This window comes from Mesoplodon densirostris, chromosome 10, assembly GCF_025265405.1.
Source record: "Mesoplodon densirostris isolate mMesDen1 chromosome 10, mMesDen1 primary haplotype, whole genome shotgun sequence".
Taxonomy (NCBI): Eukaryota; Metazoa; Chordata; class Mammalia; order Artiodactyla; family Ziphiidae; genus Mesoplodon; species Mesoplodon densirostris.
In genome coordinates this window covers 2,603,871-2,625,969 of record NC_082670.1, presented here as the reverse complement: position 1 = coordinate 2,625,969, position 22,099 = coordinate 2,603,871, and the positions used below count along the sequence as shown (strand labels likewise).

The 22,099-nt window shown below is 45.8% G+C and overlaps 1 protein-coding gene across 1 annotated transcript in view; it reads left to right on the top strand.

The window, feature by feature from the left end:
- Nucleotides 1-21,345, top strand: part of MYLK4 (myosin light chain kinase family member 4) — a 68,565-nt gene extending 47,220 nt beyond the window's left edge. The window contains exons 2-11 of the mRNA XM_060109120.1: nucleotides 261-339; nucleotides 3,936-4,041; nucleotides 8,049-8,142; nucleotides 8,215-8,324; nucleotides 9,216-9,357; nucleotides 13,254-13,324; nucleotides 13,984-14,112; nucleotides 14,986-15,138; nucleotides 17,824-17,902; nucleotides 21,298-21,345. Coding sequence (XP_059965103.1) covers nucleotides 261-339; nucleotides 3,936-4,041; nucleotides 8,049-8,142; nucleotides 8,215-8,324; nucleotides 9,216-9,357; nucleotides 13,254-13,324; nucleotides 13,984-14,112; nucleotides 14,986-15,138; nucleotides 17,824-17,902; nucleotides 21,298-21,345 — 1,011 coding nt within the window. The remainder of the gene's footprint in view (nucleotides 1-260; nucleotides 340-3,935; nucleotides 4,042-8,048; nucleotides 8,143-8,214; nucleotides 8,325-9,215; nucleotides 9,358-13,253; nucleotides 13,325-13,983; nucleotides 14,113-14,985; nucleotides 15,139-17,823; nucleotides 17,903-21,297) is intronic.
- The last annotated feature ends 754 nt before the right edge of the window (nucleotides 21,346-22,099 follow it).

Here is a 22,099-nt window from a genome sequence, read left to right as displayed (position 1 = left end):
TCTCAATATGGGGTGAGTTTGCCCACCAGAGACATTAGCAATTTCTGGAGGCTTTTTTTTGGCTATTACACCTGGGTGGGGGAGAGTACTGTGGGCTTCGGGTGGGCACAGGCCAGAGATGTTGCTAAACATCCTATAATCCTTGTGACATTCCCCATAACAAAGAATTCTCCAGCCCCAGGTGTCAGAAGTGCTGAGGTCGAGAGAGCCTGATGTGATATGTAACTCACATTACTCATTACTCAATCGTGTGCCCACAGGCTAAGGAGCAGGTGTGCTCACACCCTGGCCTGAAGGAAACAGCACCAGCCAAAGGCAAAAGGACAGCGCCTCCCACAGGTAACCTTTTTATAAGACTAGATATTTGTGGGTCAAGTTCTCTTATACAAGTCGCGAGGTTGTTCTTGTTCAGAGGAAGTTACATGTTCGTGATGCCCTGTGTTGGGTGAAGTGTTGTTTGAATACCCTTTTTTAAATTGGCTTTGGGTCCTACTAGTTACAAGCTAGAAATTCTTTGGGGGCCCAACTGTCAGTCCACTGGTCACGTTTTCTCCTACCTTGCTTCCCCAAAGCTTTTATCTGCCAATAAAGAGAAGGCTGTATAGAGATGCCATTCTGTGAAGCCAAAATTACACCGATCACATGCGTCCTTCATTAAAACACTGTGTCCTATGGTGGCTTTTAGAGAGATCTTCCCAGAAGAACAATCTGAGAAAGAAACGTTTAATAAAGCTCAACACGAAATAGGCTTAGAAGACCCCTGCCTCTAGTTCAGAGAAGTTTTGCCGCATTTCATACAGAAAGACCACAGGATGAAATAGAAGGTTTTGCTCTAAGAAATTCCACAGAGCCAAGAGAAAGTGAAGACGGGAGAGACATTTCATGCCCAGAGAGACTGAGCTGACAAGAAAATAATAGCTCTGGGGATGATAAGCAAGGCTCTGCAGATAAAAATGAATGGCCAGTGTTCAAAGAAGAGAAAAATGGGCTTCGTTCTAAGGAAAAGCCTGGTGACCGAGAAGCTAAGGAAAAAGGAGAATCCAAAATTCCAGATGAAACAGTGCTGGACAAGAGTTCAAATAAAGAGCAGTGTGTTTATAGAACTAACAGTGGTCAATACTATGAAAGGTAGGGTTTAAAGCATTTGCTTCCGCAGCTGATGTTTTCTGCAGATCTATGTGCCGTTGCAATTTAAGTCCATATCGAAGGATAACTGAAGTGACTCTGCTTTAAAGCAGTGGTTTAGAAGCCACTTTCCCAGCTGTGTGGATTTTTCTTGGCCACGTTTTCTTGCTGTTATTTTTTCTTCTTGCCTGTGACATTTTCAGGCATTTTACTGTTTTCTAAGTCTTCTACCAAATGATAGATGGATATAATGATTAGTAGTAATCACATCCAGTATTTTTACAATATCAAGTAAAAGTTTCTTATTTTTAGCAGCATAGAGCACACCCTTCCTAAGATCGATAACTGAACAATGATTAGATTGATCAGATGTATAAATTGGCTGCTTCCCAAATATTGTGAGGATTGAGTACACAGTAGGTTATTGAATGATTCTTCCTCAACCGTGAAGTTTCACATATAAATTCAGGCAATTATATAGCCAACTAAAATGAATTAATCTACGTTATGATGAGCCATAGAATCTGTTTGGAACAAAGAGCATCCCAATTCAAACATCTGTGGTATTTTTTAGGGATTTAAGACATAATTCTTCTTTCTTTTTTTTTTTTTTTTGGCCGCCCCGCACAGCTTGTGGAATTTTAGTTCCCTGACCAGGGATTGAACCCAGGCCCTCAGCAGTGAGAGCGTGGAGTCCTAACAACTGGAGTGCCAGGGAATTCCCCTTATTTCATTCTTAACTAATGTATTTTGGAAACTAATTGTAGAGAAGTCTAATTTTCCAAGAATTAAATGTAAACACTAATGTTTACTAAGAAAGTCCATCACTGCAGAGATGTTTTTAGTAAGGTCTGGAGCTGTTGGGAAACTTAAATTAGGTGAATTCTTTCACCAGTAAAGGCTGACTCTCACTGCTGTTACTGTTCAGAGACCATTGCTCCTTTTATTTTGCTTTAACGTGGTCACTTCTATCCTCTTTAAGGAAAGGAAGTGAAAAATGAAGATCAAATTTGTTAGGGAGTCATAAAATGACTGCCTTTGTAAAGGGTCAGTGGACTAACTGGGGGTCACTCTGAGGTTGTTAGGGAGAGTCTCTGGGATGCTGGTCATCTCCGCCTGTAACCGTGCTGCTTGGGATGATGGGGATGCTTCCTGCTTCATCTCACCCCACACACGGACATCGCCAACTCTCCATCACGAAGCTTACATCCCTTCAACAAAGCATCATCTTGAGGAAGCTTTAGTGCTCAGAAATTTGGCCATCTAAAAGTTTTCTCCTGGAAACTTTGAGAGCTGTGGCTGGATTTTATTTTCCAGGTAAAATAATGGCAGCATAAAAGCCATAAAAGCCATTTTCACATCACGAACCACAGGAAAGTCAGCGACAGGACCTGTTTTGCAGAACTCTCATCCGACAGAGCCCTCAGGCAGCAGTAAGCAGAGAGGGGCAGAGGTGAGCTTGGTCCAGGAGGAGAGCAAGAAGGCAGAATAGATGCGGCAGGTGCAGGTGACAGATGCACATGGAGGACACAGGAAGCCAGAGGCGCCGGGGGGACCAACAAGACAGAGTCCTGGGGTCCCCTGGAGCAAAGACCCCCAGGCAGCAAGATCGGGTGACCCCCCTGGGTAGGAAACGGCTTTTGTTCCAGCCCTTTAAAGCTCCTTAACCTTTCCAGCAAATATTTCCGACTAAATTTCACTTAGCCTAACAGCCTGAAGGAGACATCATGCCACAGTGATGTCATTTGTGTTCATCACTCAATCACTTTTGGGTTCTTTTCTGGTCTGAAGAGATGAACACCACCAAGAGAATTCTTTCATACCTTCCTCACTTTTCAGCATATTTATGGTGTGAAGGGAGAACGTCCCCATCAAATCAATTGCCCAGAGATTTATATTATCTGAATCTTAAAAAATATGAACACTTGGCAAAGCACCTAGCTCAAGAGAAGTGCTCAAGAATTACATTTTGGATAAATGTAAATTTTTGAAAGCAAAGTTATTATCTACTCACTTCCCTTTGTACCCTTTGTATGCATGTAAGAAGCTGCACACAGTAGATGTTTAAGTAATGAATAAATGGGGAAATGAATAGGTTCACAGCAAGCAAATTTTAACAGCAGTAACCATGGAAAAGTAAAAAGGATGCTGGAAGAATATTAGTGAGTAACTATGTATTTTAGAACTGAGGTGGACTGGAGGTTAGATGCTTAGGCTGAAAAGTAGAAAGCGGGAGAAATTTGAGGGCTGTACAATACATACTTCGCCAGTTTTACTGGGTGTTTTATTTCAGCCAGGAAAAATGCATCTTTGTGCCTTAAATGTGTCTTAAATACTGGCTAAAATATTTTGGAAAGTCATATATAGTAATATCAAAACTTTCAATGACATGAAGAAATTTTTCATCTTTTTCTCTCTGCCTTAAAGAAAATAATGGACTTTATCAGTGGTGCTTTTTAAAAAATGGGTCAAATGGTTTCTGGGGTTTGTGTTCAAATGTTTCCAGTTTGAAAGTATTACCTGTTTGGACTGTACGGGGCTTGGAGATTTGCAGTTGTTTGACGTTTCTGAAAGCTGCCCTGAGGGAGATAGGTGCCACGGTGCAGAGGCCCTGACACCCTTTCTCAAAGGTGTTGCGTGTCACCTTCACGAGCCGTATATCCTAACATGAAATGAAAACTTACATTCCCTGGATCATTAGAAATAAAACAGGTGGCCCATTGTGTTTTATTATTAAACGAGCACATTTGCACTCAGGCCCAGGCCTGGCCCTCGGGCCGCTTCTCATGCGGCCTTTCTCTCACCTCCAGACGAGGCCCGGGCACCGCCTGCGCCGTTTGATCACCGCATCGTGACAGCCAAGCAGACCACGGTCAACAGCTTCTACACCGTGAGCAGAACAGAAATCTTAGGAGGGTGAGTAGTGTTCAGCTTCAATACTCTCTCGACAAAAGAAGAAAGGAGCGCTTTCAAAGAGACAGGGCTTTTTCTGTTGTTTTAATTCTTACAAGTGTTTTTGTTTTAGTTTTTGTACTGCTTCTTCATGTTTTTAAATTCTTATTTTATATGGGAGTATAGTTCATTGATAACGTTGTGTTAGTTTCAGGCATACAGCAGAGTGAGTCAGTTATACGTATACATGTATCTATTCTTTTTCAGATTCTTTTCCATTATAGGTTATTACAGAATATTGAGTAGAGTTCCCTGTGCTATACAGTGGGTCCTTGTTGTTTATCTATTTTATATATAGTAGTGTGTACATGTTAATCCCAAACTCCTAATTTACCCTGCCCCCCACCCCGCCTTTCCCCTTTGGTAACCGTAAGTTTGTTTTCTATGTCTGTGGGTCTGTTTCTGTTTTGTAAATAAGTTCGTTTGTATCATTTTTTTAGATTCCACATATAAATGATATCATATGATAATTTGTCTTTGTCTGACTTACTGCACTTAGTACGACAATCTCTAAGGTCCACCCATGTTGCCGCAAATGACATTATTTCATTCCTTTTTATGGCTGAGTAGTATTCTATTGTATATATGTACCACATCTTCCTCATTCATCTGTCGATGGACACTTAGGTTGCTTCCACGTCTTGGCTATTGTAAATAGTGCTGCTATGAACAAAGAGATGGATCTTGAGAATTTCATAAGTGTTTGCCAGTCTCAACCAGAGAACCGGAAACATCATAAGCGAACATTTTAAGAGATGAGAGATGTTAACCATTTCTGAAAGTCATCACTGATGCCGGAGAGGTTGATGTGGTGACTACCCACCACATTGAACATCTGCTTCGCTTCCTGTGCTGTCGTGTCTGGAGTGAGTCCTCAGAAGGTTTAGAAGCTTGAAAACCGAGGAACAGAACGTAGAAATGAGCGAACACTGTATTTCTCATGGCGCATGTGTGTCATTGTTGGTTTCCATTTATGCTGTTACCGTATGAATTACTATTATTACTGTATTTCAGTCGGTTACTTGCCTCCCAGAAGGACTTATTGGCAGGACATCCACATCTCCCTGAAGAAGGAAGAGTCAAGTCTATCGGAGGCGGGGCGGTCACTGGGGGAGGTTCCTTCTTCTTCTACCTCAGTCACAATAATCCCCCTGCGAGATCTTGAAACTTAAGGCTTAAATTATTCAGTTGACTCCCATCAGCATATCTATGTAAAATAGGAAGAGGAAAGCAGAACATTTATACAAATATATAGAAATTTACTTACCAACACAGGGAAAACACGCGTGGCTACTACAGAGCACGTTCCTGCCTATGGTCCTTGGGGGTGAGGTTGATTTTGCAAAGCCCCTCTCCCCTCTTCCAATCCCATTTACCTTTTGCCCTTTGTCACGTGGATGCACATGAACTTCCTCCTCCTCCGCTGGCCGCCTGATCCATTGTGGCGAAGGCCCCTCAAGCCTGTGAGGATGGGCTGAGGGGGAAAGGGATATTTGGGTGGCAAGCCAGCGACTGTTTCTCTAAAGGAGAGAAGTTATTTGCAGAAGCGGCTTTGAAACAACCACCAGGGTTTGCGCGTGCTTCTGATCGAGGTTTGTCAGTGACTCTTAGAGTTTCCTTCCTGCCCCTTTGGGCAGCGTTGACTCTTCTTTGTCATCCTGCAGGCAGGACCAGCTGCCTATCACCCCCCGTTCTGGGCTCAGTAAGTAAGTTAGAGGAACACAGTCAGATGTGTATGTTTGCCTCAAAATGCCAAGAGGTCATCGGCAGGTGGACCTCCTTCTCAGTAGTAGGAGAGTCAAGATGCAGCAAATTATCCTGCACTTTGGGCAGAGCTATTGCACCATGGCAAGGATCCCTGGACCCTGCATGCGGTGTCAGGCCCCTGAATTTTCCTGGGGTTCATCTCCCCCGTGGCCTGTAGGGGGATTAGAGTCCCTTCTCACCCCGTCCAGTTAGCATGACATCATCAGCCTGGTGGACCAGCAGGGACCCTGTGAGGTCACCTCATCACTCAAGGCTTTGCAGAATAAACAAGGCCAGAGAGATAGATGGGGTGGCCCTAAAGCAAAACAGCGACGAGGCACCACTGCTGGGCCAGGCCGTTCTGGGACCCGTTGCTAATTAAGAAACAAGCCTTTTCGTAATGAACAGCCACATCTGAAGCGCCTGGGGCTGTAGGTTCATGAGCTCCAGGAAAGAGACCACGCCTGGGCCGGTGGGCGGGATTGTAGTCATGCTCGGCTGTGCTTACGGACCCACCTGCTTCTGCTCAGGGAGCGTGGCTGAGTCGGGGGGATGCGGTGCCCTCGCCTCCACTCCCGCCCCTTCGCTGTTGCAGCAGCCCTCCCCTCTGCTGTGGGCTTCTGGCCACGACGTTGGGGAACTCTCCTTCCACTCCTGCATGCGGCCAGCGCGACACAGGCAGGCACGTGGGTTCCAGTTATTTCACTAAATCAGGCATCACAGCAAGCAAGTCAAATTTGAAGATTGTTCTTGAGTGTGCCTTTCAGTATGCGAGGATATTTGAAAGAAGCTGTCTTAAGGAGTATATTTAGGACTTCCCTGCTGATGCAATGGTTAAGAATCCACCTGCCAATGCAGGGGACACGGGTTCGAGCCCTGGTCTGGGAAAACCCACATGCTGTGGAGCAACGAAGCCCATGCACCACAACTACTGAGCCTGCGCTCTAGAGCCCACGAGCCACAACTACTGAAGCCCACGTGCCTAGAGCCCATGCTCCGCAACGAGGGAAGCCACTGCAGTGAGAAGCTTGCTCGCCACAACTAGAGAAAGCCCGCACGCAGCAACAAAGACCCAATAGATCCAAAATTAAATAAAATAAAAATAAATAAATTTATTTAAAAAAGAAGTATATTTAAATTTATATCCAAGCTAAACTGTCAAAAAATCTCACAGGTGATTATGTAATATGTATTTTGATTAAATGTGTGTATATGCAATTTTGTTATTACTTCTTACTTATTTATATGCATTTTCCAAAAATAATCTGATATGCCTGACCTACAGTCTGTGTCACTCATATGCTTATGAAGCATAGCTTGTTACATTCATATGTATTCGGAAAGATTCTCTTTTTTCTATGATGGAAGTTCTCAAATTTTAGGGTGCATATGAACCACCCAAGGGGTGTCATGAAAGTGCAGCTTCTGGGGCCTCCCCCGGCCTTCCTGTATCAGTAGGGCTGGGGTAGGGCTGGGACATCGCCCCCCAGGGAATTCTGATGCCAGTGGCCTGTATCAGAACTTGACGTGTTCTAGGAGATATTTTTTTAAATTAATTAATTTTTCTCTGCGTTGGGTGTTCGTTGCTGTGCGCAGGCTTTCTCTAGCTGCAGTGAGGGGGCTTCTCATTGCAGTGGCTTCACTTGTTGCGGAGCATGAGCTCTAGGTGCGTGGGCTTCAGTAGTTGTGGCTCGCGGGCCCTAGACTACAGGCTCAGTAGTCACGGCGCACGGGCTTATTGCTCCACGGCATGTGGGATCCTCCCGGACTAGAGCTCGAACCCATCTCCGCTGCATTGGCAAGTGGATTCTTTTTTTTTTTTTTTTTTTTTGCAGTTCGCGGGCCTCTCACTGGTGTGGCCTCTCCCGTTGCGGAGCACGGGCTCCGGACGCACAGGCTCAGCGGCCATGTCTCACGGGCCCAGCCGCTCCGCGGCATGTGGGATCTTCCCAGACCGGGGCACGAACCCGCGTCCCCTGCATCGGCAGGCGGACTCTCAACCACTGCGCCACCAGGGAAGCCCGGCAAGTGGATTCTTAACCACTGTGCGACCAGGGAAGTCCCTGTTCTAGGAGATACTGGCTACAGCACGTGCATAACAGGCTTGCTCATTCAAAGTCAAAAAGAGGGGTGCCGGGCAGCTGTATTGTCCACTGGGCAGTGACTGGAGCAGGGCCCTGGTGGGGACAGACCCTCATGCTGGGCCTCGTCCTCTTCTCTGGCAGGGGGCGCTTCGGCCAGGTTCACAAGTGTGAGGAGAAAGCCACAGGTCTGAAGCTGGCGGCCAAGATCATCAAGACCAGAGGCGTGAAGGACAAGGTGAGGGCTGTGTGGTGTGGACCCACCTGGCCATTGTCCTCACGGTGCTAAACCGGCCCCTCCCTCTCCCAGGATGAAGCGAAGAACGAGATCAGCGTCATGAACCAGCTGGACCACGTGAACCTCATTCAGCTCTACGACGCCTTCGAGTCCAAGAACGACATCGTCCTGGTCATGGAGTAGTATGTCCCCCGCCGCTGCCCCAAACCTACACACACAACCAGGGCCCCTTTGTATGTGGCTGCGACTCTGTCCTGCCTCGGAGCTGCTGGAGGATGCTGGGGCACCCTGATTCTGACTTGCATGTGTCAGAATCTCATCCACTTCAGGAAGGAAATTACTCTGGAATTGATGTCTCCATGTGAGATTTTGTTGATAAGTAGCAGGACGACAACAGAGGTTTAGCTTTATTTCCAAGCTGTGCTGTCAAAACCCCGGCTTAACTCTTGTTCTGGGTAACCTGGAGGAAAATGATTCTTGAACTGCATCTCACCTTTGACCTAACTGCTAATACAAAGTTCATGTCAAACTCTTATAAGTAGGGCTAAGAAGCTTCTGTTTCAAATTACTTTTATAGAAATGTAGTAAGTGTTTAGTTAGAAAGTGAGTCATTCTGACACTGAATCGGTGTTTGTGGTTCACATCATTTCCCCACCCCTAGCCCCCATTTTGGGTTTTGTTTATCACTCTGCAATGGGGATTTTGGATAATAAAATATCCAGCATCAGCCACATAGAAGCATTTTATCACTGAAATTAGTCTAACCTTACCGTGGTATTTGGAATCCCTCCCCCTGCCTTCTTAGCATCCTCTTCATCCTCCATATGTGTTAGGAAACGGCAGAGATGGACCCATCCCAGAGTTGTAGCCACTGGATGAGAGGGCTTTGATACTTTCCATCTGTGAAAGTGATGGTGGCTTAAATAAGGGCCTTCAACGTAAGAGGCATCTAACTGAGAAGGTAGAGACATAGCTGCCCACACACCTGTTGGAAGAGTCAGAGAGGCTCAGACACAAGAAGCACGTGCTCATCAAGAGGTCATGACTCGGGACGCCTCCCTCTTTCCCTGCAGTGTGGATGGAGGGGAGCTCTTCGACCGCATCATTGATGACAACTACAATCTGACTGAGCTTGATACCATCCTGTTCATCAGGCAGATATGTGAGGGGATAAGACACATGCATCAGATGTACATCCTTCACTTAGACCTGAAGGTAGGGTGTGCTTTGCATCACCTGAAATGTAAACCCTTCCCAAACCCTCCCCTCAGTGAGTGGACTTGGATCAGGGGGCCCTGTTGGGTACTGTACACCAGCTCGGGAGATTGATCCTGTCACTAGGTACATATTCAGGAATTTGAAAATCTGGACTCTTAGCCTCATCTCCCCATTTTCAACTTCTCTCACCTCCTAATATGTGCATGTTTCCATCTGTAGGGAACAGCTATTCAGATTCTTGTAACTTGCCTTTGTTAAAGGAATTCACATGGGAGATGGTTTCCACCACCACCACCCCCATCATCGCCACCACCATCACCACCACCATCACCATCATCACCACCACCCATTGCCACCATCACCACCACCACCATCACCACCACCACCATCATCACCGCCACCATCACCATTATCACCACCAACACCACCATCACCACCACCATCACCACCACCACCACCATCACCACCATCATCACCACCACCATCACCACCACCACCATCACCACCACCACCATCACCATCACCACCATCATCAGCATCATCACCATCATCACCACTGCAATCACCACCACCACCACCATCACCACCATCATTAGCATCATCACCATCACCACCACCACCACCACCACCATCACCACCACGACCCCCATCATCGCCACCACCATCACCACCACCATCACCATCATCACCACCACCCATTGCCACCATCACCACCATCATGACCATCACCTCCACCATCACCACCATCACCACCATCACCATCATCACCACCATCATGACCATCACCTCCACCATCACCACCATCACCATCATCACCACCATCACCACCACCACCACCATCATGACCATCACCATCATCACCATCACCCCCGCCACCATCAACACCACCACCATCGCCACCATCACCATCATCATGACCATCACCACCACCATCACCACCATCACCACCATCACCATCATCACCACCACCACCACCATCATGACCATCACCATCATCACCACCACCACCATCATGATCATCACCATCATCACCACCATCACCACCACCAACACCAACACCATCATCACCACCACCACCACCATCACGAACGTCATCACCACCATCACCACCACCACCATCATCACCACCACCACCACCATCATGACCATCACCATCATCACCACCACCACCATCACCGCCACCATCACCACCACCATCACCACCACCATCACCATTATCACCACCAACACCACCATCACCACCACCATCACCACCATCATCACCACCACCATCACCACCACCACCATCACCATCACCACCATCACCATCACCACCATCATTAGCATCATCACCATCATCACCACCACCATCACCACCATCATCACCACCACCCCCACCATCATGACCATCACCACCACCATCACCATCACCACCATCATCACCATCATCACCATCATCACCATCACCACCACCATCACAGCATCCGTGTTGCATCCTCTCATTATTAGGATGAGTAGGTGGTAGAATTTTAACTAACTCAGAATTTCCTGGTTGTAGCCAAACTTTCCAGGTCTCCAAGAATCCCCAGCATTCTCCTAAAACCTTTTAGGAAACTGAGGACTTTAGGGATTGTTTTTCTACAGGCATACTAGAACACAGAGGAGAAACCTATGTCAGAATGGGCTACAGGGCAGCCAGAGGGAGGTGCTAAAAGGGCGAGGGGCAGAAGGGTGGGGGGTGGGGCTGGGCAGCCCCCTGGGAGCTGTGGAAAGCCTGTGCCAACAGCGGGGAGCCAAGCCTTCTTTCTCCTCTTATTTAATGAGCCTTTCCTTTTGCTCTCTCTCCCATTATGAAGTCCCTAGAATTGGACTGTGCATAGTTATAACCAGGGAAAGACCAATAACTACGACAAGCTCTAATTTCGTAAAGCTCATCTTCTTGTGTGGCTCAGTCATTTTCTCATTTCTCTGTTTGCACAGCATGACAGTGAGATAAAATATATATTCTGTGTAACATACCATCTACTGCAAGTCATCAGGGATTGCAGAGCTAAATAAATTTAACTTCCTTAAATAGGTTTCCATGGGCCGCTGCTCCTCTAACTTGGCTTCCCTTACTCTCTTGATTTATGTCCTTTGCCTCTCCCATTCACAGGGCAGGAGGAAGTGATATATAAAATGACAAAGTCAGAGGTTAAAAATCATTAACAAAGCCCGTGGCTATGAGCTGGTTTGTTAATGCGTATTTTCACGGAGCATTTTCATTGAGTGTAGATAGTCTACAAATATCCCTAAAGGGGTTTGATTGGCAATTGAAATGAGGACCTGACCTGTCATAAGTCAAACATCTCCATATGTGGCTTCATAATGTTGATTGAGGACCTGCAACGGGCAATTTTAGCCGTGGCTTGTATGTAAAGATCATAATAAAAGCGACAGCTGGATGGATCATTAAGGGTCAGGCATCCCTTCAGAAAGCTCCTTGGAAGGAAAGGGGCCCAAAATATTGGATGCTTGTCACTATGTAGGGGAGATTATAGGTGACTTAAGAATGGTCTCCTTTATATATTTTTTTGTGTTTTGCAAAACTTATTCAATGACTATGCTTTAATTTCATAATTAGAAAAAAAATTTAACTTTTGAAAGTGCTCTCGGAGCTGTTTCTTTACATTCTGCAAGCAAGTATTTTATGTCGCGGTGCTCTTTGGCAATTGAACAGCTTTATACATGATCGATCAGTTATTTAAGCATGAGGCCAAATCTTCTTGTATAGCACCCACTTTTCTGTAAGTCGCCTTTTCTTATACACATCTGTTTTAGAGATAGTTTAGAAAAAAGGCTTCCAAAGACATTATGCCCAACCAAATGGACTATAGATTACTGGCAAGGTGACACTAGGTCATTTCATCAAGTGTTTCTGAGTTTCTGATCTCATTCTAACCTCTTCTCTACCTAGACGGGCAGGGGAGGGGCAGCCACGATCCCACCTAAAGGACGGGACATGAATCCTGGGGGTTTGGCAACTTGGCTAACACCCCCCCTTCCCGCCAGCACTTAGGGAAGAGTTGGGGTTAATTAGAGCTTGAAAGTTTCAGGCAATTCTTTGACAATTTTATTTCTCTTTTATGGATGACCTTGACTTTAAAACAAATCTCTTCTTTTTCCCAGACCTGGGTTTTTCTATCTTAACAAAGGTAGGTACGCTTGTAAGACATTCTGTAAACACTGAGCTGTAGTGCTACCTACCTTTCTCCTCATCACCCTGAGACTGTCCGGTTGGCGGGGCAAAGTCTTTCCAGACTCAAACTCCAAGGGAACACTTAGTCAAGGGTTTTAGACACTGAGACCAAAGTCAGCAAAACTCTGGAATTGCTGAGAATGAAGAGTGAACGGGGGTGAGGGAGCCCTCCTTTTACATATGACTTTCCCACAGACTGAGCACAAAGGGAAAGTCTGGAGGTCAGGGCCATTCTCATTACAGTGCATATTCAGTGTGGCTGGTGGAATGAATCAGGCCATTTCTCCTGGAACTCATAAATCCTCAGGAAAAATATTCCTCCAAGAAGGGAAAATTCATACTTAATAATTTTAGGGGGCAGATGTCAAGGCTGAGACGGCCCCCACCAGCCCGTTTGGAAAGTCCTGGGGCAGGAGGCCTCGGCCTGAACTCAGGCGTGATCGGTGGCGACAGAGCTGGGGGAGGGATGGGCGGGGCCAGGCGAGCTCGGCAGGGGACCTACAGCCTTGTCCACCACATAATTAAAGGAGAAAATACGGACGCAGACAAGCCAGCCCCAGAGGGAAAGGCCTGATATGTTTTTCCCGAGCATCGTTGTATTTTTAGTTGTGGTTCAGGGACAATTTGAGTGAAGGATGGCTGTTTTCATTGCTAATGTGTCTCTTTCTCCTGGCAGCCTGAGAACATCCTGTGTGTGAATCGGGATACTAAACAAATAAAAATTATTGACTTTGGATTGGCCAGAAGGTATGTCAGTTTGGACATAGGTGTATGAACTGAGTTAGGGAGCATGATGGTGCTCTTTCTTTGCAAAGAAAACTCTGATGTACCCCTTGGTTTCATATCCCCATTTAGAATTAACCAAAGTTATGTTTCAGCTTTACCTTGCTGGCTTCAGAATTTGAACATTTAGGAGTTTCCACAGCGCACGCAAGAAAAATATGGAATATTAAAACCTAATACAGTGCAGTTATTAAACTTGAAGACATTAATTCAGGGTTTGTAAGAGTTTGTCTTAGTCTTTTATATTTGTTCCATGTGTAAAGAGAATAGTTACTTTAAAAAATTAATAGTGTGAGCAAGATTGCAAAGGGTTCTGGCACAGATAAGCCTCTTAACAGTCTGTATCACTACTCCTTTTGTTGTGTTCCATAATTTGTGCTCGAAATTATTCCAAGTGGCTTTTCTCACAATTATTTCAGATTATTAAGGCTTTCTAGTGGGAAGCTTCTTTACAAGTTTTGGACACTATCTCTTCAATATGTGGTTTCCTTTATCGTCTCTTTATTTTAAGTTTGCTGTGTGGCTGCATTTCTTTTGCTTGTAGACTGCATCCTTTCCATTTCCGTGCTTTTTGACTTTTCATTGACCCTCTCCATTCCTCTGCATTGCCTCCTAAATTTCAGATACAAACCCAGAGAGAAGCTGAAGGTGAACTTCGGAACGCCAGAATTCCTTGCCCCTGAAATTGTGAACTATGATTTTGTTTCCTTTTCCACGGACATGTGGAGCGTGGGAGTCATTGCTTACATGCTGTAAGTGGACCCCCAGCCCCTCTGACACTTGTTCTCAATCGCCCCGCGTGTTCTATTTGCTATTTTGAATAAAAACCCTAATTTAGGTCTTTCGAAAATAAATAACTCTGTTCCATAGTCAGATACTTCCTAGGTTCTGTTAACTCCCGTGGTTGAAAGGAGTAAACTCTTTCCTTGTACATCCCCTGAAAAAGTACAAGGATGTCTTCTTCATTAATCACCCTAACCCTAGGACAACTCCTAGTGCCCCCAAAGACATTAGAAAAACACAACCGCCCCCAAACGTGTGTCCTGATCCCTGAAATGACTGAGTAGCCTTACTCTTCAGAAGTGATGTTCCTGGCAGTTGCCGTCTGCGGATGTGACAGACAGCACTTTGCTAGCTGTAAAGTGCTTTAAAAAGGCAGCTTTACTCTTCTCTGAGATTCATATCTGAGGGTGGCTGCCGCCTTCATTGTGACCTTGTTTAAGTTAGGAGTTGGGTGGGAGACGTAGCATTTTCTCGATTGCAAAAACATATTATAAAGTTATGCTTGGGCTTCCCTGGTGGTGCAGTGGCTGAGAGTCTGCCTGCCGATGCAGGGGACGCGGGTTCGTGCCCCGGTCCGGGAGGATCCCACATGCCGCGGAGCGGCTGGGCCCGTGGGCCATGGCCGCTGGGCCTGCGCGTCCGGAGCCTGTGCTCCGCAACGGGAGAGGCCACAGCAGGGAGAGGCCCGCCTACCGCAAAAAAAAAAAAAAAAAAAAAAATACGCTCAATTCTTGGTGATTTGCCTTCTTTCAGTTTTAAAGGACAGGACCAAGAAGGCAACTTATCTGTACAGGGTTTGAAGGTGTTTAAAGACTACTCAACCCCGACTCCATGTCTTACAGACTCAGCGGTTTGTCCCCCTTCCTGGGAGATAACGACGCTGAGACCCTGAACAACATCCTGGCCTGCAGGTGGGATCTGGAGGATGAAGAATTTCAGGACATCTCGGACGAGGCCCGGGGGTTCATCTCCAAGCTTCTGATCAAGGAGAAGAGGTGATCACATCCACTCTGTGCTCAGGAAGAAGTAGGGGTAACAGAGAGGCATGCTCCCCCAGGGTTGTGAGAACTCATGTCAGAGAACTACCACCCCCTCAGTGACATCTGTGATGCACCTGCAGCGTCATAGTTAGAATGAGTTTGATGCTCTTGACGCAGTTTCCTGAGATCTGGGACTGCCGTGGTCACGAGGCTTGAAAGGGGCTGCAAACACCCATCCTTCTGCCTTTGCCAACAAGGCGGTTAGGGTCTCCTGCTGGGCCTCTGTGCACTCACCCTCAAAATGAAGGGTTCGGGACAAGTTGTTCCCATGATCCCTTTCACATCTACAAGGCATATGTGGCTCCATGTAGGTGAACACTTGACGATCATTTCATTTGAGAGCCTGCTATGGACCAGACTGTGCCAACTGCTTTACAGACGTTCTCTCTTTAACCCCACCCAGCCCCGTGGGTGGAAATTATCCATAATATTCTATGCATGAGCCTCCAAGATCATACGGCCAGTTAAGTGGCAGAACCGATGATCAACACAAGGCTGTGCACTTAACTGTTATGTATGACGTGGAATTCTAGTTTTCTGCCCTGCTAAAATCCCATAATTCAAACTTCAGTGGATGAAGAGTAGGGATACTGAAATACAGGGGTTTGCATTTTAGAACCGTGGGGGTGATGGGGGTCAGGGAGCGGCAGGGGTAAGGGGTCTGGTGCAGAGCCTGACATACTCCTTCATGCGGCGCTTCACTGACTATCTCCAAGCTGCCAGGAAATATGTCTGGGGCTTTGAGAACAGATGTATAAAGCCCAGTCCCTGCCTTTAATTAAGTCACGAGCTAATAGAAGACACGGGTATATTTTAAAAGAAGCAGTGAAATGTGGTTAACATTTATTAAAGATGGAGTATATTGACACGGGCCAGAACTGAGCCTGCAAGGTGAGGAGGGCTTAGCCCGGCTGGAGTGTCAATCGGAGAGCTCTTTAGAGCCAAGAAAGATATGTAAAGACAGCATCACTGTCTGTATATTGTACCAGCATTGCTGATGATGTAACCAGCATCGCTGTCTGTACATTGCTGAATGCCAGCAGAGAACAGATGCAAAATGTCATCTCCGTCAAATCTTTGGAGGCTGAGAAATCCACACTGACTGAGAACCTATGTTACACACGTGCTCTTATGTGTCAGCTGGTTTAATCCTCCAGCTGATTCTGTGAGATGTGGACGCTGTCACAGTTACTTTACAGATGAGGGAGCTCAGGCTCAGAGCAGGGAAGCAGCCGCCCAGCTGGCCCAGGGGCTCCGGCACCCTTGCTCTGCCCACCCTCAGTCTGAGGGCTTCGTTCTTTACCTAAAGAGCAACAGTTGCACGTTTGGGCAGAAAAACAACGGGCTAAGCATTCAAGTCAGTGCATGAATGAAACCAAGGCCAATGCCAGCCATTACTATCATAGAATAAATTTCTGGGCTACAAAAGTACACTTGGAATTGTATTAAATATGTAATTATTAGTACAATGTTAGAGTTAAGTTTTTAATAGTCAGCTCTTGAAAGTTTGGCACTGGAGTGCAGGGATAATATTTTAACACTGTCAGCTGTTGGAATGCTTCTGAGGTCCAACACGGAAAATTTATGGTAGTCAACAGAATAACTCTTCCAACTGAAGTTGGTGGAGGTCCAGAGTTTTTTTTTTTTAATTATATCTATTCACTTAGAGTCCTACTGGTGATGTTGTCACCAGGTTATCCTTCATTGACTAAAGTAAGGGCCTCTCTCCTCATCTTCTTTTTAATTGAAGTGTAGTTAATTTATAATGCTGTGTTAGTTTCAGATGTACAGCCAAGTGATTCAGTTATACATAGATATTCTTTTTCAGATTCTTTTCCATTACATCCTCTTCTTATACTTAAATATTTGGTGTCTAATGAAGCAATTTTATTGAAGCAATTCTATAGACTGAACTTCATGACTGCTTGAAACTACTTTCTTGATACTGTTTCAGAAGCAGACTTCAGATTATTGCACTCATGATATTTAAGTTTGAAAGGTTATTTTGTTTAATGTGATAAACATTAGCACACAAGACAGGTTTACAAAGCTTAAACTTATGATATATAATCTTTATGATTCTTCCTCATATATTTTTTAATTGTATAAACCTTTGTTGGCTCAAGAATTTCTAATATTCTCTCTCTCAGTACTTACATTGACGTTCCATCTATTTCTCCATTTATTGGACTCTCAAAAAACTTCTTAATTCAAGCATTAGCAATACATATTATTCAAAAGTTTTCACACATAAATTGCTTTTGCAATCATCAAGAATCATAGTAGAATTTTGTCTTATATTAATAAATATATGTTGATTCTTCAACTGACTGATAGAAGTTCAATGTATGAAGCTCAGACATTCCATCAAGAATGGTTACTTCTATCTGAAGATAAATGTTCAGTTATTGACAAGAATTCTGAATTATTTGCCTTGCTTGTCTTTGACATTCGGCCATCTGGTCTCCCAAAGGCAGTGGTCAGAGCCGAGATCTCTTTTGCCGCGTTTGGAGCCTGGAACCAGGCCAGCCCTAGACTATTATGTGAGAGAGACATACATTTCTATCTCGTTCAGAGCCTTGGGTGGAAGGGGAGGTTCCAAATGCAGGGGATACAATAACCCCCTGCATTTCCCTTTAGTTGGAGGATAAGTGCAAGTGCAGCTCTCAAGCACCCTTGGCTGTCGGACCACAAGCTCCACTCCAGGCTCAGCGCACAGGTAACCGTGGCTCCTGGTTTTCCCTCTTTTCTAGTCAGCTTCAATCTTCTGATGATCAGATGCTAGAGGCACCTTAGCCTTGAGTGAAGTTCTTTCTAATTAATTTCTCTTGGGCTTCAAATCTTGTGCTAAAGTGTTAAATTGCTTAAAATGTGTTTATTGAGCAATCTATGTTTTTAATGAATGCTAATTACATTGTTTAGTAGAGCATTATTTTCAGCAGAACTATTTATTACATTTATTATTTAATTACTGTATCCATTACAAAGTGAATCGTATCAATGTAACTGTGCCCATGCACACATATAGCCTAGGGTATGTAAACATGTAAAACTTTGGAGAACACATGTTAATGTACATTCAAGGTAAATATTCTCCTTAAAACACAACTCAGAATTCTAACTTCTGTGCTTACTTGGTTTAGTCTGCTTTGGGTGCCAAAAACCTGTAATATTCAGCTTGGTCAAGAGATTAATACAAGTACGTGTGAAGGAGACTCTTACCAAAGACTAAATGAAGGTGCCTGGAGTGTACGTTCAGAGTAGCTGAGCGGTGCCCTGTGGGCGCTTCTTGAATGGAGTCCCCGTTGGCTCTCTTTGCCTTAATTACTGTTTACACCCCAACTTCCTCGTCTGCCTCTTCAGCACAGATTCCTTTCCTAAGCTTCAGATCCGAACAGCCACCTGTGCGCTGGGCATTTCCACGTGGATGTTCTCAGCCCTAAATGGAACTCACCCCACCCCGCCCCTCCCCGACCTCACCTCATTCTCAACCATCCTCCCAGAGTGGCACCTCCCCCGAATGGCCTCAACTGGACCCCAGAGCACTCTTTGCTTCCTTCCTCTCCCTCAATCCCCTCATCTCATCTGTAGTTTATCTCCAAGTTTCTATACATGATTTCCCCCAATTATTTCTGGAATCTGTACAATCCCCATCCGAGTGGTTATCTTGCCCGGGACGCCTGTCACCTGAATTACTATCACAGCCCGCTTCAGACCATCTCCATCCAAATACGGTAACACAGAAGCAGATGTGTAACGTTTAAGTAACTTTGCTGAATATTCAGGGTGGTCAACGGGGCAAGCACACAGAGAGGCAGTGAGCGCCCTTTGCCGTCAGGCCTCTCCGGGGACGCAGGCCTGGCGCGAGTAGCAGTTGGGATGGCTGCTGTCGTGTCCTGGCGCCGAATGTGTCTGATACACTCTCCTTTCCTCCACCTTTGCTCCTGCACCTCCTGGGGCTTTGGAGTGGAGCTTTTCCACTGACCAAAACCCTGGGATGACTATGCTCCAAGTACTCATTTTTTCCGCATCCAGTTTTTATTGAAATTAAATTCACTTCTAAATTCAGCATCAGTAGTAAGTTTTATTTGTGTCCGAATATACCTTTCCTTGATAATTGGTACTGATGTCAAGTAAAAATAGGCTTATTCCCTAGTAGGTACCTCACCCAGACTGCATAAACTGCTTATTAGGGTTACCAACCTATTCTGGGCCAATTTTCCACCGATGTATTTTTATCCAAGCTTATTGGTGTCCAAATACACTTTGACGTGGTCGACAATATGGAAACCACAGCAGGTAATTAATGACATTATACAGTTTAAAAGTGTTTAAAAATAGTTTTTAAACTATATAAAGACAACAACAACAAAAATCACCTTTTTGTTATTCTATCCAACTGCTGGTACCTAAGGTGAATAGATATTTCAAGAACAGTGAGGATTTTTTAAAAATTCCATTGTATAAATCCAGTTAGTTTCCATGAAAGTTATAATTATACAGCGCTGTGCCAGGCACCGTTCTAACTGCTTTATGAAAATTAGCTCATTTGGTCCCCAGGCCAAGCCTCCGAAATGGGCGCTGTTATCATCCCCGTTATGTGGACGAGGCTGCTGAGGACAGGGATCGGGGCTCATCCAGCATCCCGTGCAGGCAGCAGGCTCGGGAGTCGGATGAGAGTCCCCACTCTGCCACCCTGCTGTGACCATTCCGGAACCATCCCTGTAGGACATCGTTGCTGTTACTGAAGGCCAACACTCACGCTCAAGATAGTTTATTTTTCAGTGAAATATTGAGACTAATTTTTCCCAGAAGACTCATTTCTGGAATAATCTTGGTTCTATGTTCTATAGAATCAGAATTCAACTCTATGTTGAAAATTTAACGCTTACCCAAACTATTTCAATCTAAATTCTATTTTAAAATGTTTCCTTAATAAACTTTTATCCCTTTTAATTATTTCGTGCTTAAAAGCACTTCCTGTTTCTGAACTGCTGAGCGTGACTGTGGTCACTGAATTTAGGAAGGATTTTCCTCCTTAGACGCCGAGGCCCTGAAGTTCTCTGCCTTCTCTGTTACGCTTACAAGGCTGAGGTTCCCACCTTTGCTCTGTGTCACCGTCCACACGTGACCCATCTTCCGTCAGAGACAGCTCTCACCTGGGATGGAGCAGACCCTCACTGCACATCTGTGAGAACTCAGCAAGCGCCTCCTGTATTCCGTGCTTTGTGGCCAGAGGAAGGGAAACTGAACAAAGGCGACATGATTCTCTCCTCCCAGAGCTAATGACCTCCCACCTTTCCTTTCCGCCCCCGTACACCTGCCTCAGCTCACGCCCCTCTTCCCATTTAGTGAGCTAAGAACATTGGAGCTGATATTCAGCCTCCGCCCACTCTCTTCTCTAATTCACCAAATCATCATTTCATTAATTACAGCTCTGATTATATGATTCCCTGATCAAAAAAATCTTCCAGTCTTTCCCCTCGTGCACCATGAACACCCACACCCAGCAGTTCGGGCCCCAATGAATCCCGATGTCGGGCTCCCAGCCCTATCCCCACGGCTCCTTCCGGATCAGCCCAAATCCCAGCCAGTGTCTGAGGCCCACTTTCACTGCCGCCTCCTCCAGGACGGGCTTCTCAAGCCCCAAACTGGGGACGCTCTCTCTGTCCTCTCAAGACTCTGCCCTGGCACTTAAATCTTGTCAGCTGGATTTGAGAACATCTGGAAAAAGCAGTGTCTGTGTCTGACTCATCCTTTGGTCAGTCTGTCTTGACTCTTGTGCTTAGTCCAAGTGAGCATTTGTTGACATGAGTTTGGACGAAACACACACGTGTAGAAGTCAAGTGTCATGGGGTACAAAGCTCTTTGTCCATGACTCTGAGGGGACGGGTGGTGATGACGGAGCTTTAGGGGAGAGTGGGGACGCCCTCGAGCTGGACTCTGGGGCCGGTTGGTAAGAGGCCGTCAGCCGTTCAGCCTCCAGGGACGTCTCTGCAAGGGCAAGACATACCTGGTGACAAGTCACCGCCTCTTCAAGTGTTGTCAGGTCTCAAGTCAGGAGCTGATGAAAGGTTCTAATCCTTCTCGAAACTCTCTTCTTGGTTTTCCTAGAAGAGGAAGAATTGCTGCCCTGACGCCCAGGACCTGGTGGCCAAATAGACCCCGGAGGGCGCCCTCTTGAAAGGTTGGTCTCGGGCGTTTTCCTGAAGAGGCGTTTGAGCCTAGAGAGGGGAGGGGAGAGAAGGGCCATCTGACTGTGTGGAACGCGGGGCAGCATTTCCTCTGGGAAGACCCTGAAACTGGGCTGCTGTATTTGCACCCCGTCTGCCATTTTCTAGTGCAGAAACCTCCAGTTCCAGATCTGTGGTCCAGAAATAGTCTCACTTCCTATGCTTGCTGAGCGGCTCCAATGAGATCATCCAAGCAAAGCCCGGAGACCAGGGCCTGGCACACAGTAGGTGCTCAGGAAGTAACACCTCCACAGAAACGGTCCTTGGGAGTCTTTGCAACAACCGTGTGAGATCAGGGGAAATAATACCTTCTTTGTAGAGATGGGAAAACCTAGGATTAACCCCCCAAGACCACAGCCCTAGTCAATGGTAGAGCAAGATCCTACCCTAAAGCTCACGCTTCTTTTCCCCCCTGAGCTGCCTCCGGGTCTGGACCCCCTCTGGGACCCCAAGGACCCACCTCTTCATACAAAGCTTCTGCCCTGCTTAGAATTTTATCAGAATTATTCAGAGAGAGAGTTTTACATGTGAATATCTTCTGTTACATCAATAAATGGCCTGATTTATGGCCTAAAGGAGAGGCCTAGGGAAGTGTACTTATTACAGAGGCCTTTTAGAAATCCCAGCGTTTGCATCCGGTGTGGGAGACATTCACCCCCCAGCCAGCCAGCTCCCTCGTCTCG